This window comes from Castanea sativa, chromosome 8 (genome assembly GCF_040712315.1).
Source record: "Castanea sativa cultivar Marrone di Chiusa Pesio chromosome 8, ASM4071231v1".
In the NCBI taxonomy this organism is placed as follows: Eukaryota; Viridiplantae; Streptophyta; class Magnoliopsida; order Fagales; family Fagaceae; genus Castanea; species Castanea sativa.
The window spans coordinates 19,916,531-19,928,787 of record NC_134020.1 but is presented as its reverse complement, the minus strand read 5'-3'; the positions used below and the strand labels follow the sequence as shown (position 1 = coordinate 19,928,787).

At 36.4% G+C, this 12,257-nt stretch overlaps 2 protein-coding genes across 2 annotated transcripts; one reads left to right on the top strand and one right to left on the bottom strand.

Moving 5' to 3' along the window:
- The first annotated feature begins 387 nt into the window (after nt 1-387).
- Nucleotides 388-3,441, top strand: LOC142607697 (selT-like protein). The gene is made up of 4 exons (XM_075779287.1): nt 388-755; nt 857-927; nt 1,914-2,232; nt 2,882-3,441. Exons 1-4 carry the CDS (start codon nt 576-578, stop codon nt 3,032-3,034), a joined length of 723 nt encoding a protein of 240 aa, XP_075635402.1. The 5' UTR covers nt 388-575; the 3' UTR covers nt 3,035-3,441.
- Nucleotides 3,442-5,396: 1,955 nt separating this feature from the next.
- On the bottom strand, nt 5,397-11,060 carry LOC142607989 (internal alternative NAD(P)H-ubiquinone oxidoreductase A1, mitochondrial-like). The gene is made up of 8 exons (XM_075779682.1): nt 10,439-11,060; nt 8,482-8,695; nt 8,212-8,372; nt 7,942-8,007; nt 7,469-7,632; nt 6,665-6,779; nt 6,000-6,179; nt 5,397-5,920 (listed from the first exon to the last, which is right to left on the bottom strand). The coding sequence occupies exons 1-8, from the start codon at nt 10,874-10,876 to the stop codon at nt 5,768-5,770; spliced, it is 1,491 nt and encodes a 496-aa protein (XP_075635797.1). The 5' UTR covers nt 10,877-11,060; the 3' UTR covers nt 5,397-5,767.
- Between the last annotated feature and the right edge of the window lie 1,197 nt (nt 11,061-12,257).

Below are 12,257 nucleotides of genomic sequence, written 5' to 3'. Positions count from 1 at the left end.
AAAATATACCGATTTCAAATCACATTTTATACATAGCACTGCACATGCAACCGTAAAAAAGAGGTGCAGTGCAGTTATAGTTTTGGCTAAACTCTAAACCGCACCACAACGCGCCGCACATATGATCGCAAAAATAAGGTGTGGTGCAATTATGGTTTTAGCTAAACCGCACCGCAAAGTGCGGTACTAAAAATGGCCCAAAATTGCACCGCACTGCGAATACTCCTAAATTTTCAAGCTCACTCTCTACAAATTCATTGATTTAGACTTTTTTGAGCTTTGGGAACAAAACATGTCCTCTTATATAATATATATATATATATATATATATATATATATATATATATATATATATATATATGCACATTTTGAGTATCCCTTTGGTTTAGGAATTGTACCATAAAAAAATAATAAATAAATAAAAATTTAGCAATTGACCCAAAAATCTTGCTTGCATACACTTCCACTCTACCACGAAAGCTACATTGATGAAGAGTCAATAGACGTTTGGGTCCCAACTTCAAAGACTTCACTCTCTCTCTCTCTCTCTGTGGCAGCTCGCTGCGTGTTGAGCAATGGATCGGGCACAGTTGGTTCTGCTAGGGCTACCACTCTTCCTCCTTTTCTCTGATATCGTAAGCCTCTTCACTCCATCACCACCTAAACCAAACCCTCACTCCCACCACCACCACCATCAACAACCACCACCACCTACAATTACCAAAGATAACCTCGACTTTCCCTCACAGACACAGGTTTTTTTTTTTTTTTTTTTCATATGCTTTCTTTCTTTCTTTGTTTTTATTTTTTTAAAATAATGATCAAATTCATTTGTTTGTCTTTTTATCTTTTGAAGCCAACCGGTGTTGGAGGAATCGGTATTGGCAACACAGTCAATATCAATTTCTGCGCTTCTTGCTCTTACAGGTATCTTAATTTTGCCACTGAGTGATTATAATTGATGTCTTTGTCTTTGTGCTTTTTGATTGGATCTTTATATTGAATCATATTCTTCAGCATCATAGAATTTAAATTTCTCATATATTAATTGTGATCAGAGAAACATGCTGGGTATTCTCAATTTTTTATTATTGTTATTGTTATTGTTCTTGTTCTTGTAAGTTTGCACTTTCATCAAGTGGGTTTTGAACCAACTACGTTGCCCTTCATTCATTCTTATGGTTGGAGTAGAATGAAGTGCCATTTGAGCCGGAGCTTATTAGCTTCACTTGTAGATAATGATACTGACAACACAAAGGAGAAAGTATTCTTAATCGCCTTATAATCACATTTGGTGGGGGAGCGGGTTGGGGGAAAGAACACCTTGATTACCTGCAATCTTTTTGTGGGTGTCTGCGATTTCATTCTGAACCCCAAAAATTATGCTTTGCAATCATTAAAATGATGTTTAAATGATTAAATTCACCATTTTTAGCTTTTGGGACAATTGATATTTTATCGAGGTATTAAGAGTAGGTGGTCTTTACTTAAGTTCAAATTCTATCTTCACTCTACCTCCTATTCAAAAAGTAAAAATCCTATGTGGTGGCCCCACTTAATAAGATGGAGTTTGGTCACACACATGAGGAAGGAGTGTTAGAATAATAATTAGATGATTAAATTCATTGTTTACTTATAGTTTAAACTTTTGGGATTATTGGTAATTTATTAGCAACAACTTCATTTGAAGAAAATAAAATGTTGCCTATCCATGGGCTTCATCTATCAACCAGCTGTTCTGAGAAGCATGATTAATTTAAATGGAAAAATGTTCTGAATGCTTTTGAGTTTTGACTGTTAGCAGTCAGGCATGTGCTGTTCTCACAAAACTTTGGAACCCAGCTCCATATTTATGTTGGTGTTAATACCTCAACTATATTTCTAAATTTTTGCTTCATGTTTCATTTTGTAAGAGGGACTGCAGTGACCATGAATAAGATGTTGGAGACTGCTTTTCCTGGAATTGATGTTAGACTTTCAAATTATCCACCAAGCTTGCCAAAGCGTCTACTGGGAAAATTGGTTCCAGCAGTGCAGATTGGGGTTGTTGCAATTGTAGTGGCTGGTGAACAAATTTTTCCGATGCTTGGATTTATGGCACCACCTCCTTGGTATTATTCTTTGCGTGCAAATAGATTCGGGACCATTGCCAGCTGCTGGCTTCTTGGCAATGTAGCACAGTCCTTCCTACAAAGTTCTGGGGCATTTGAAGTTTACCTCAATGATGAATTGGTAGGTAACCTTTTCTTTGTGTTGTATGTTTGATTCTAATTTATGTTAAAAAGATTTCATTGCTACTTAAAATTTCAAATGGTTAATACAAGCATAGTCTTTGTAAGTCCATTTTGGCATTCTAGTAAATTCATGATGCCTTGGTGCACTTAACAAAAGCATAGATAATCTGGTATAAAGTTGTATCTGCCAAATATTGTACATCAGTACTCAATGCAAATAAATGGATGTTGCCATCTGTCCTGAGTCCAGGGATTGGATGTTTGGTTTTGTTTTCGACTGGGATATGATGTTGTCTTAGAAGGTTTTCTAATACTTATCCACCTCATAAAAACCACTGATATTGTTGGTAGTTGGTCTTTATAACCTGCTCTCATTGAATGACTCGGCATTTTAAAACTCCTACTCTATGTCAGTTTTTCTTATTTTCAATTGATGATGTTTTATCCTGCTACTTGATGTGTTTGAAAGTTGAATTGTAGGTTGGCTAAATTTATTTAGTTCATTTTCTTCAATTTTCTTGGAGATATGATGTTCATGCCTCAGGGTTCACCATGACTATGATTTCTTCTTTAGACAACTAACTACAATATATTGTCTCAATAATTTTGAATTATTCAACTAATTTGTAGCCTTTTGTATGTTGTAGGTTTTCTCTAAACTACAGGAGGGAAGGTTTCCTGGTGAAATTGAATTGAAAGATCTCATTGGTAAAAGGTTGGCCAACTCTGGAGTTGTAGATGGTCTGGGAAATGTGGTCATAGTTCACAAGCCAAATATAGAGGGTTCTCAATCAATGTGATTGGAGGTGCAAAATGAGTCCAAACTGGGAGTTGTTTGGACCTGTGACTTATATTATTTTTGCACAAATCTTCTGTGTATTAAAATTTGAACCTGCATGGTCTGTGTCATAGACAAATCGCTACTTAAACAATATTAGCTATCTGGAGCTTGTTCTTGAATTGTTTATAGATTATTTTGCAAAAAAATTCGGTGTATCAATAATTGAACGTGCATGGTCTCTGTCATAGTCAAGGCACTACCTAGTTTCTGCAACTGTTGGTCAAGCTATGTGGCCATACATTGCAAGTGCAGGACATGATGTGAAGTGTATTGACTTTTATAACTCATAAGAAATCGTGAGGCGTTTGACGCATCTCGATACATGCCATATAATTGGCTAGAAGAAAGCGTAGACGAATTATAAAATTTTCATCTCGAAATTTGAGGTCTCTCATGCGGATCAGTGAGTATTTCTCATCAATCTGTGGTCACCGTTCATGGCCTGAAAATTTCTTGAACAAAAAAGAGCCATGTTAGATTGTCGTGACATGTCTTGTGCTTGTGCACAAATTGCGCAAGTAGGAGACTGGTGAGAATGCGAAAAGTATGATTTACATACCTGATTTGTTCAAAATCCTTGAAAAGAAAACCCATTGTGCTGATTACAACGTACATGAGGGCGGCCTTGTCGTTTTCCAACACACAAAGTATCTTTTTGGACAAAACCTTGTGCCATTTAAATAGGATATATAGAGCTTACTCTTTAGCTCTATTTTATAACACTTCTACTCCACGAGTCATTCACCTTTGCTTCAATCAGTTCAGTTCTTCTCTCTAAAAAAAATAAATTTCCTTCTAGTTCTACTGGCTTTGATTGCACTCAATTTTCAAACGCACGAGCAAATATATATATATATACAACATCCATGGAACTCAATGTGACCAAGTTGCATAGTGCTTGTCGGCCGACGTGTGTGGAACAGTACACTAGTACAGCACTCTCTCATCCTCATGTGACAAGAAAGTGATCTTCCCAAAACAAAACCTCCACTCAAAGTATAGGGCTGGAGATAAACCACTAGGGGTTAATGAAAGATGTTTTTTTAACAACAAACTCCTTTCCCTTATCCAAAAAAAAAAATCTCCTTTCCCTTATATGGGCTTCACCATTTTATTTGGGCTGGGTTGTGAATTAAACGCACTAAACCAATGACACTGACGCTTTGGGTTAGTTTTTTTGGATGGATGGGTCTGGTTGAATATTTTGCATTTCTTTTTTCTTTATCTCTTTTTTTTTTTTTTAATTCAGGATAATTTTGTTTGGATTACTACGATTTTCAATCCGAGTAACCCTATCCACGTTATTAATAGTTTAACAAATATATTGTGTATTTTAAAGTTGTTATTTTCATTTATTTTGGAATTTGAGACTTATTTTACATATGTTAGTTATGATTCATTTTGATACTCTTTAAGGCTTACTTTTGATAAGTTTTGGAATACTATGCCGAATTATGTAAATTAGAACAATGAATTGAATAAATGATCTAAATAGTTGAATGAATTTTTTTAAAAAATTATTATTATTACACTTAACAAAATTGTCCCAATCCAGTGAACCAACTCAACATTTTTGGGAGTACCATTGGCATTGGGTTGAATTGGGGATTTCTCAACATAACGTGATCATATTATGTTCAAACAAATAATAATGAAAATTAAAAAAAACTAAAAACTAAAAACTAAAAACTCTGCTCAAGCCCAACCCATGCACACATTCTACTTTTAGTGTGAATGCTGATTTTAACTTAACCTTTGATGCCAAACAGAATTGCTTCGGGGTAATATTTTTGTAAGAATATTTCCCCTTGCTAAAATTTCAACTAAATTGGTCATGAATTTTGACTCAAGCTAGTAAGGTTTGGGACATTGGGCCATGAATAATTGGGCCAAGTTAATACAGAAACATCTATTAGCAAACCCAATTCCTCAACCCTCTCTCTTCCTATGATCTCCTACCTGACTGGTCTATTAGCACTATCATAAATAATATTCGTAATCTTGCTGTTTCCTTTTCTAGTTGTACTTTTGTTTGGATTAGATGAGGCTGTAATTCAACTACTCATTCGGCTGCCGGCCGCCTATATTTTCTTTACTTGCCAGCAGTTTTTATGTTTCAACAAGAGTAATCTTCCTGCTGTCATTGAGTCTGTCTGTAAGGAAGATTACCAACTCTGTCCTCTTACTTGATTTATATCATTGAAGCTAATCAAAAAAACAAACCAAGTCCCCGTTTTGGAGAGCTCTGTGCCATCTATAACCTTTGCATTGGATATGTAAGAAATATCAAGATGCCAAAAGCTGGGAAGAGTAGATAATACTTGACGAAAATAAAGCAGATTATCTAGATCAAGCTGAGAGGAATGTGTTTTATGTTCATGATCATTTCTCCAAAGTTGTGATCCGGATCTTAAAAGCATCAGCCAATGTCATCATAAACAAATAAGTGTTACAGTTACGCATCCTATAAACAACACTCAACTCGATAGGAATAAATCTGGGGGCTGTCAAGGGAGAAGAACAAGCACGTGTATGTACCAACCATGTCCACTTTTTTCTTCACTTCCTGCCTTTGCCAGAAACGATTATTTGATATATGGTCTTTCAATTCAATGGGACTCCATTGCCCTCTGCTCAACAATTCACCAAAGGAATTGTGCCATGAGTGCTGACCTACGTTTATTTTTGAAATCTAGATTCTGCTAATATCACGCCCAAACACCATAGTTGTAAGCCAGTTGATGGCCACATAAAATCTGTTCCTCCAGCTAATAACACGTGTCAGATATGCCGAGCGCCAAATAAACCAACTGGTAAATCCTGCCAGAGATAATCCTTTTGACTCCTGCAGAATTGCTCCACCAGTTAGTGACCCAAGTTTACAATAAGCTCCTGAGAAGGCCTGGAAATAACTAGAAACTCACCTTGTTCTGCCTAAGATCCACAAGAGCCTTGTATCTGCCGATGGTAGCCATGCTCCCTAGATGCCTGTAAACAAACGGCTGTCCAAGTTCCATGCCATTGGAACTATTTGCATGCCCTCCACCAGCTTCACCAATTTTGTTTAATAAAATTGCTAGATACTTCCCTTGCCGCTCTGCAACCTTCAAAAACTCAGAAGTACCTTAAACTGTTAAACATTACCAAAATTGCTAGCAAAACAGAAATGTAACATCTTTAGTTATCTGCCAACCATGAACAGAAACTGGAATATTGATTTAAGCCTAATAAGGAAATCTCACACTAAAATAGACTTTGATCGAACAAGTTACTCTGGAAATACAATACTGTAGTCAACAGATATCAAACATTATACCACACATTCTGCCTCATCTTTAATGGGGAAGGCCCTTGTAGTTTAGAGTATAAAAGACTTAACCCAGTCCCCTATTGCCTAAAACAGAACTAAAGATATGGACCATGTAGTATTCCCATGCATCATTTGAGAAAGAAATGTGGGAGTCAAGTCTTAATTAGGTTGATAAACCAAAAAACTGCAATCATCAGGGAGATTTCTGGTTCCAGCAGTTTTCCAGGAAGATTAATAATATCCAAACAAGCAAAAGTTGTTCATGCATTCATAAATTACCTGGGCCAAAGCAGGAAGGGTTGGTTTTCCAGTACTTTCAAGAAATCCACTGCAATCACCAATTGAGAACACATCCTGCACAGAAGGAACGCGTAGCCACTCATCAACACCAATCCTGTAAACACAAAAAGGACTAGTTATTCTCATCCTAATATATATGTTGTTGTCCAACCACAGCTACAAATTTGAAGAGACATGGAGAGCACAATTGGAAAATGTCAAATTGAGTATGGAAGTTGTGCTACAACAAAGAATTATGGTGTCAAACAGAACAACAAAATTATGCCTGAGGCAATAAAAAGCATTTACTAGATGCCCAGTTACCATGCAACCTTTTTTTTTTTTTTTTTTTTTTTATTTTAAATTCAATTGCTACTAGTGAGGGGGAGGGGGGATTTGAACCCTGTTTCTCCAAAGAAAGGAGAGCAGGCGGGGTCAACTGAGCAACAAGGCTCCTGCGTTACCATTCAACTATTGAATCAGACTAGTAAGATGCATCAAGACATTTCAAAAGAAAGAAGAGAGGGGGGGGGGGGGGGGGAAGGGAGAGGGGGAATGTCTTTTCTTTCCAAAGTATATCCAACATTGGCCAAAGTCATAATAGAGATTTCAAAAATTTCCCAGCCCCAAAAGTCAGAGAGACATTGTCATCAACTGATTTAGGACCACATTTATCAAAAAATGATTTTTCCCCTGCAAAAGAGTTACAGTAACTACAAGTAATGAAGTGGTCAAAAACCTCAGATAGGACTGAGAATGAGGTAGAGAAGCATTATCATGAGCCAAAAAGAACTTATAACTTACCTTCCACCTGGAGATTTTGGAATTGTTAGAGAGTTAACAAGTGAAGAGGGACCAACACCCGTAGACCATACTAGCAGCCCATATGGAACCTCTGTGCCATCATTAAGAATTAACTTCTGAGATTTAACATCTTTGACAATCCCACGGACAAGCTGAACTCCTGACTGAGAAAAACAGTGAAAAATGAACAGATCCAGAACTTAAATTGGATAAGAGATTTCTTTTCTTTTCTTTTTGTCAGATATCCTAGTCATTACTAGAAAGAGTTACCCTACCCATCATGGAAGAAATCCCACGACCCTTTCAGAAAATAGGTTCCTTTGCTTGGGTTTAGATTATATATGATTATCAATACAAGGGGTGTTCTTTTCAAAACAAAATTCAGACTAGAACATTCAATTGGAAAAGTATACAATGAAACATATTTAAGATAGGGAACAACAAATTCTTCCTATAAACCACACATCTCTTACCTTAGTTAACTGCTTGGTAGCATACTGCCGGAGGCGATCATCAAAGGATGATAATATGTCGTTTGCCTGAGAAGACAAGAACAATTTACTCAACATTGCCTTCAACAATATGTGGTTTTGTCACAATACAAGTCTTAATAATGATTCAAAGCAAATAAAGAACCTATGTCAGCCAAGTTGTTTGCATGAACAGAAACAACTCAAGTGATGGTAGTTTAAAGGAAAGATGATGTTACAGGAATATCTCATGGCTTAATTGAACAAACAAACCTCAATCAAAGTAACGCGGATGTAGTCCTTCACGTGCGAATATCTTTCATGGACATCTTTCGTGATAAAATCACTAAGTTCACCACTGAATTCAACTCCTGTGGGACCACCCCCTACTACAACACAGTGTAGAAGTCTTCTTTTCTCTTCTTCTGAAATGCCTGTCTCCAACCCAGACCAAACAGCAGAATTTCCATTTAAAGGTCACATCATACAGTCTCATTCTTAATTAGAACAGAACAAAAACAAAAAATCATTGCAGCAGCATACCAGGCATGTCAGACAGCATCAGGTTTAGGAGCAGCTTCCTACGAATTTCCTGGGCATGGTAAACTTCCCGAAGAAAAGTTGCATGCTCTTCCACCCCATGGATTCCAAAAGTTGAAGGCTGCGCCCCCAATGCAATTACCAACTTGTCATATGAGATCTTAAACTTCCACGGATCCAAGGTGTCCACTCCATCAGTAACAGTCTGGCAGTGCACCTTCAATATCCAAAACCAAAGTTTTTCCAGTTAAGCCATTGAGAAATTGAAGACTTCAAAATTTTTACAGTTTCACTTACTGTGTAAGTAAATAATTCACTATGCCAATCATATATGTTTCAAATATATATGCGCAAGACTCTCTTATTTTCTTTTATTTTTTTATTGTTTTATGGATAAGTGGGAATAAACGGAAAGATAGGATTCGATATGAGATCTGTTTAAAGATAGGGGTAGCCCCTATTAATGAAAATATGAGGGAGAGTCAATTGAGATGGAGAGGTCATGTTCAGAGGAGAGCGAGTAATGAACCGGTAAGAAAGAGTGAGTTGATCTAAGTTGAGGGAACTAAAAGAGGTAGAGGAAGGCCAAAAATAACTTTAGTAAATAATAAAAAATACATGTCACTTAGGGAAGTAACAAAGAGCATGACTTTAGATGGGATAGAATGGATAAAAAGAATTGTTGTTGTTGCTGTTTAAGTATCAGTTATATAGTAAGCAATAGACCATTGCTTCCTAGTAACTTTGATCATGAAATCAGTTTATTCTTTTAGTTTATCTGTGCTTTTTGCATGTTAAACTCAAAACGAGAATTCAATCAATTAAGCAAGTCTATAGAAGTCAACTCAACATAATTTTAGATATTAGCTTGTCTGATTGTGCATGACAACTTGAAAAGGGATTTAAGGGCTCTAAAGTGTTTTTTTTTTTTTGGGAAGAAGATATTGGGGGCGAGGGTGTTGTTTGGTAAAAGTGGAGAAAAGGGCTTTCAAGCCCCATATAGCTTTTTGTAGTCTTTTAGAAATATACTGAAATTTAGAGCTTTTAAGGAAAACTCATATTCATGCTTAATAAATCCAAAGCTTTAAAGCATTATTCACTGTAAATTTTTAGATGCAAAGGAGCTTGTCAGCTAAAGCTCTCTATTTTTATTATTTTTTTAAAGTAACAATTTTTTTTTGAAAATAAAGACTACTTTATGTTCACGAGGATGAGCACGCATTTTAAAAAAATTACAAGAGCATTAAACTCTAAGAGAGTATTGGAACTCTAAAATAATGTGTGAGATTCCAAGCTTGAGACCAATCAAATAAGTAGGGAATCAACTTATGACTTCAAATGATCAAGAGATGCCTCAACTCTCAACACCCTCAAACATATGACACCATATTCCATATAGCTGAGGATTGTTTCCAAAACCAGTTCCTCCAACCAAACAGTTAAAGGATTATATTACAAAAGCTCTACTTCCTACGGTAATGCCAAACAGTCCTATTAACTAAATTTATCATTCAGCTTGCCAAAAACATATATAACAAAGGGAAGCTCATAAGTGTCAATTTTCAGAACCTAGAACCAGATATTTTTGTAAACAATTTCCTAGGATACAAATGACGCCCTAAAATTTTACATTTATAAAAAAAATCTAGTCCCAACAATCAAATCCAATAAAAGGGTACATTTTATTAAAACACGGGAATAATACAGATTCACAAAGTAACTTTCAAAATTGACCATCATTGCACTTTAGTTCAATCAAATATAAATGTTCTCTTCTCTCTCTTTCCTCATTGGATTGCTGTTCAATCAGTGTTTTCCCACAAAGGGTTCCTATTAGCCATGATTGTCTTTCAAATGACAATCATTTGTTGGTACACAGTTTCCCAAAGAGACCTTTATTCAAACACTTTCCGGACAACAAATAAAAACATCAAAAACATAAAAATAAAAGAAAGATTACCATATGGTTATCGATATCAATGGCCGTACAATTGGATAAGAAGAAGTAGGAACCCGGTTCGCGAGAGATGGCGGGTTGGATCCGACCAATGGGTTCGGCGACGGACCTGAACTCGAGGGTTCCGACGCAGGTGGAGGCCAAGAGTGGCGTGAAGACCATGTGGTTCCTCGGTGACACGCAAACGACGTCGTAGATGTTGGTGTCTATACCTTTCATGAACCTACACCCGGCCCAGCCGGTGCCCAGAACCACCACCCGTGGCTTCTCTTCGGGCCGAGTGGGGCCCAGCCCCGCGTACTGAGTCGGCGGAGCTTCGGTGGTGTAGTGAGAGTGTGAGAGATAAGACAGTAGCGAAAATGGGTGATTAATGTGGTGGTGGTGGTGTTGCTTTTTGAGGGCCGAGACTTGGGTTTGGGTTAGCTTTCTGAACCAAGCCATTGCAAATTCTGAAAGAACTGCGTGTCTTTGGGATTTTTTTGATTTGTTTGAGGAATTGAAATGATTCAAATTAAAGGCAGGCTGTATCAGTCTGTTTAATGTAATGTATTCCTATTTTTTTGGGTTTTGACTTTTTTGACTTTTGTCTGCTGCAGCCTGCAAGATGTTAGGAGCGGCTTTGATTGATTTTTTTTTTTTTTTTGACTGTGTTTGTGTTTATTAGTCAAAATAGATTGCTCGGCGGTGGTGATTGCGTGGCAGCTCCTGAAGGGAGCAGTTGGTGTCTATGACGTTATTTACAATCACAGTCGGCTATTCTACATTTACCACCTGCCTTTCGTATCGTATCGTATCTGCCACGTTATGTTTTCAATTTTGGATTCCAAACGTAGTAATGCAACGTAGCAGCGTAAATTCGCTTTAACTAATTTACAATATTTTTATAAAAAAAAGTTGATTTGATCAACTTTATTTATTAATAATTACTTATTACATTAATAATTTATAAAACTTTTTTTGTAAAATAATTTATAGCATTATTCTTCTAAACAGCGATGGAAGGAGGAATTAATCTTTTCTCAACTTGATTATATTGGACAAACATGAACCATCATTAAATATCAATCCTCAACTTGATTACACTTTGTTTTTCTTAATTTATTTATTTTTCCCTGTTTTTCTTTCTCCATGTTACGTCTTACGTGAGAAAGATTGTTCAGTTTTACCTATTTGTCCAACTTATTTTGCTTCTTTGGATAAATACATGTTTTTAAAGAGAAAATCACACTTCTTATTTTAGATACAATTATACCTTTTCAGACACCTTAACATTTAAATAAAATTGATCAATGAAAATAAGTTGTATAAAAGATAGGTACTAAGATTCATCCCCCAAAAAAATTACTAAAATTGTTTCTAGCATAATACTTCTTTTTCAATTTTATTTTTTTTATTTATAAATTCAGAAATTTGAGAACTTCCCAAAATTCTCTTAAAAGTCAAAAGAAAAAGGTCTTCTATAGTCACATTGTTTAACATCTGAATAAGTTATTAACTTCAGTTTAGGTTGCGTTTGTTTCGACGGTAAATGCTTTCAGGAAATTGTTTTACGCGTATGCGGGTGTTTGGCAACACCTGAAAATTTGGTCAAACCGAAAATTAGCAACATTTGACTGTAAAATATTGCCTCCCACCCGGAAAATATTTTCCATTTGTATTTTACCTTCAATTGGTTTCAGTCCTCATTTTCCCTCTCGGCTTCTCGCATTGTTAGTCACTCCAGTCAAGCTCCACTCCCTGCCTCAAGCCAGTCCGAGCTACACCCACCGTCCGACGAGCGCTGCCACTCTCCCACGGTGAGTTTCCTCCACCTTTTCTCGCA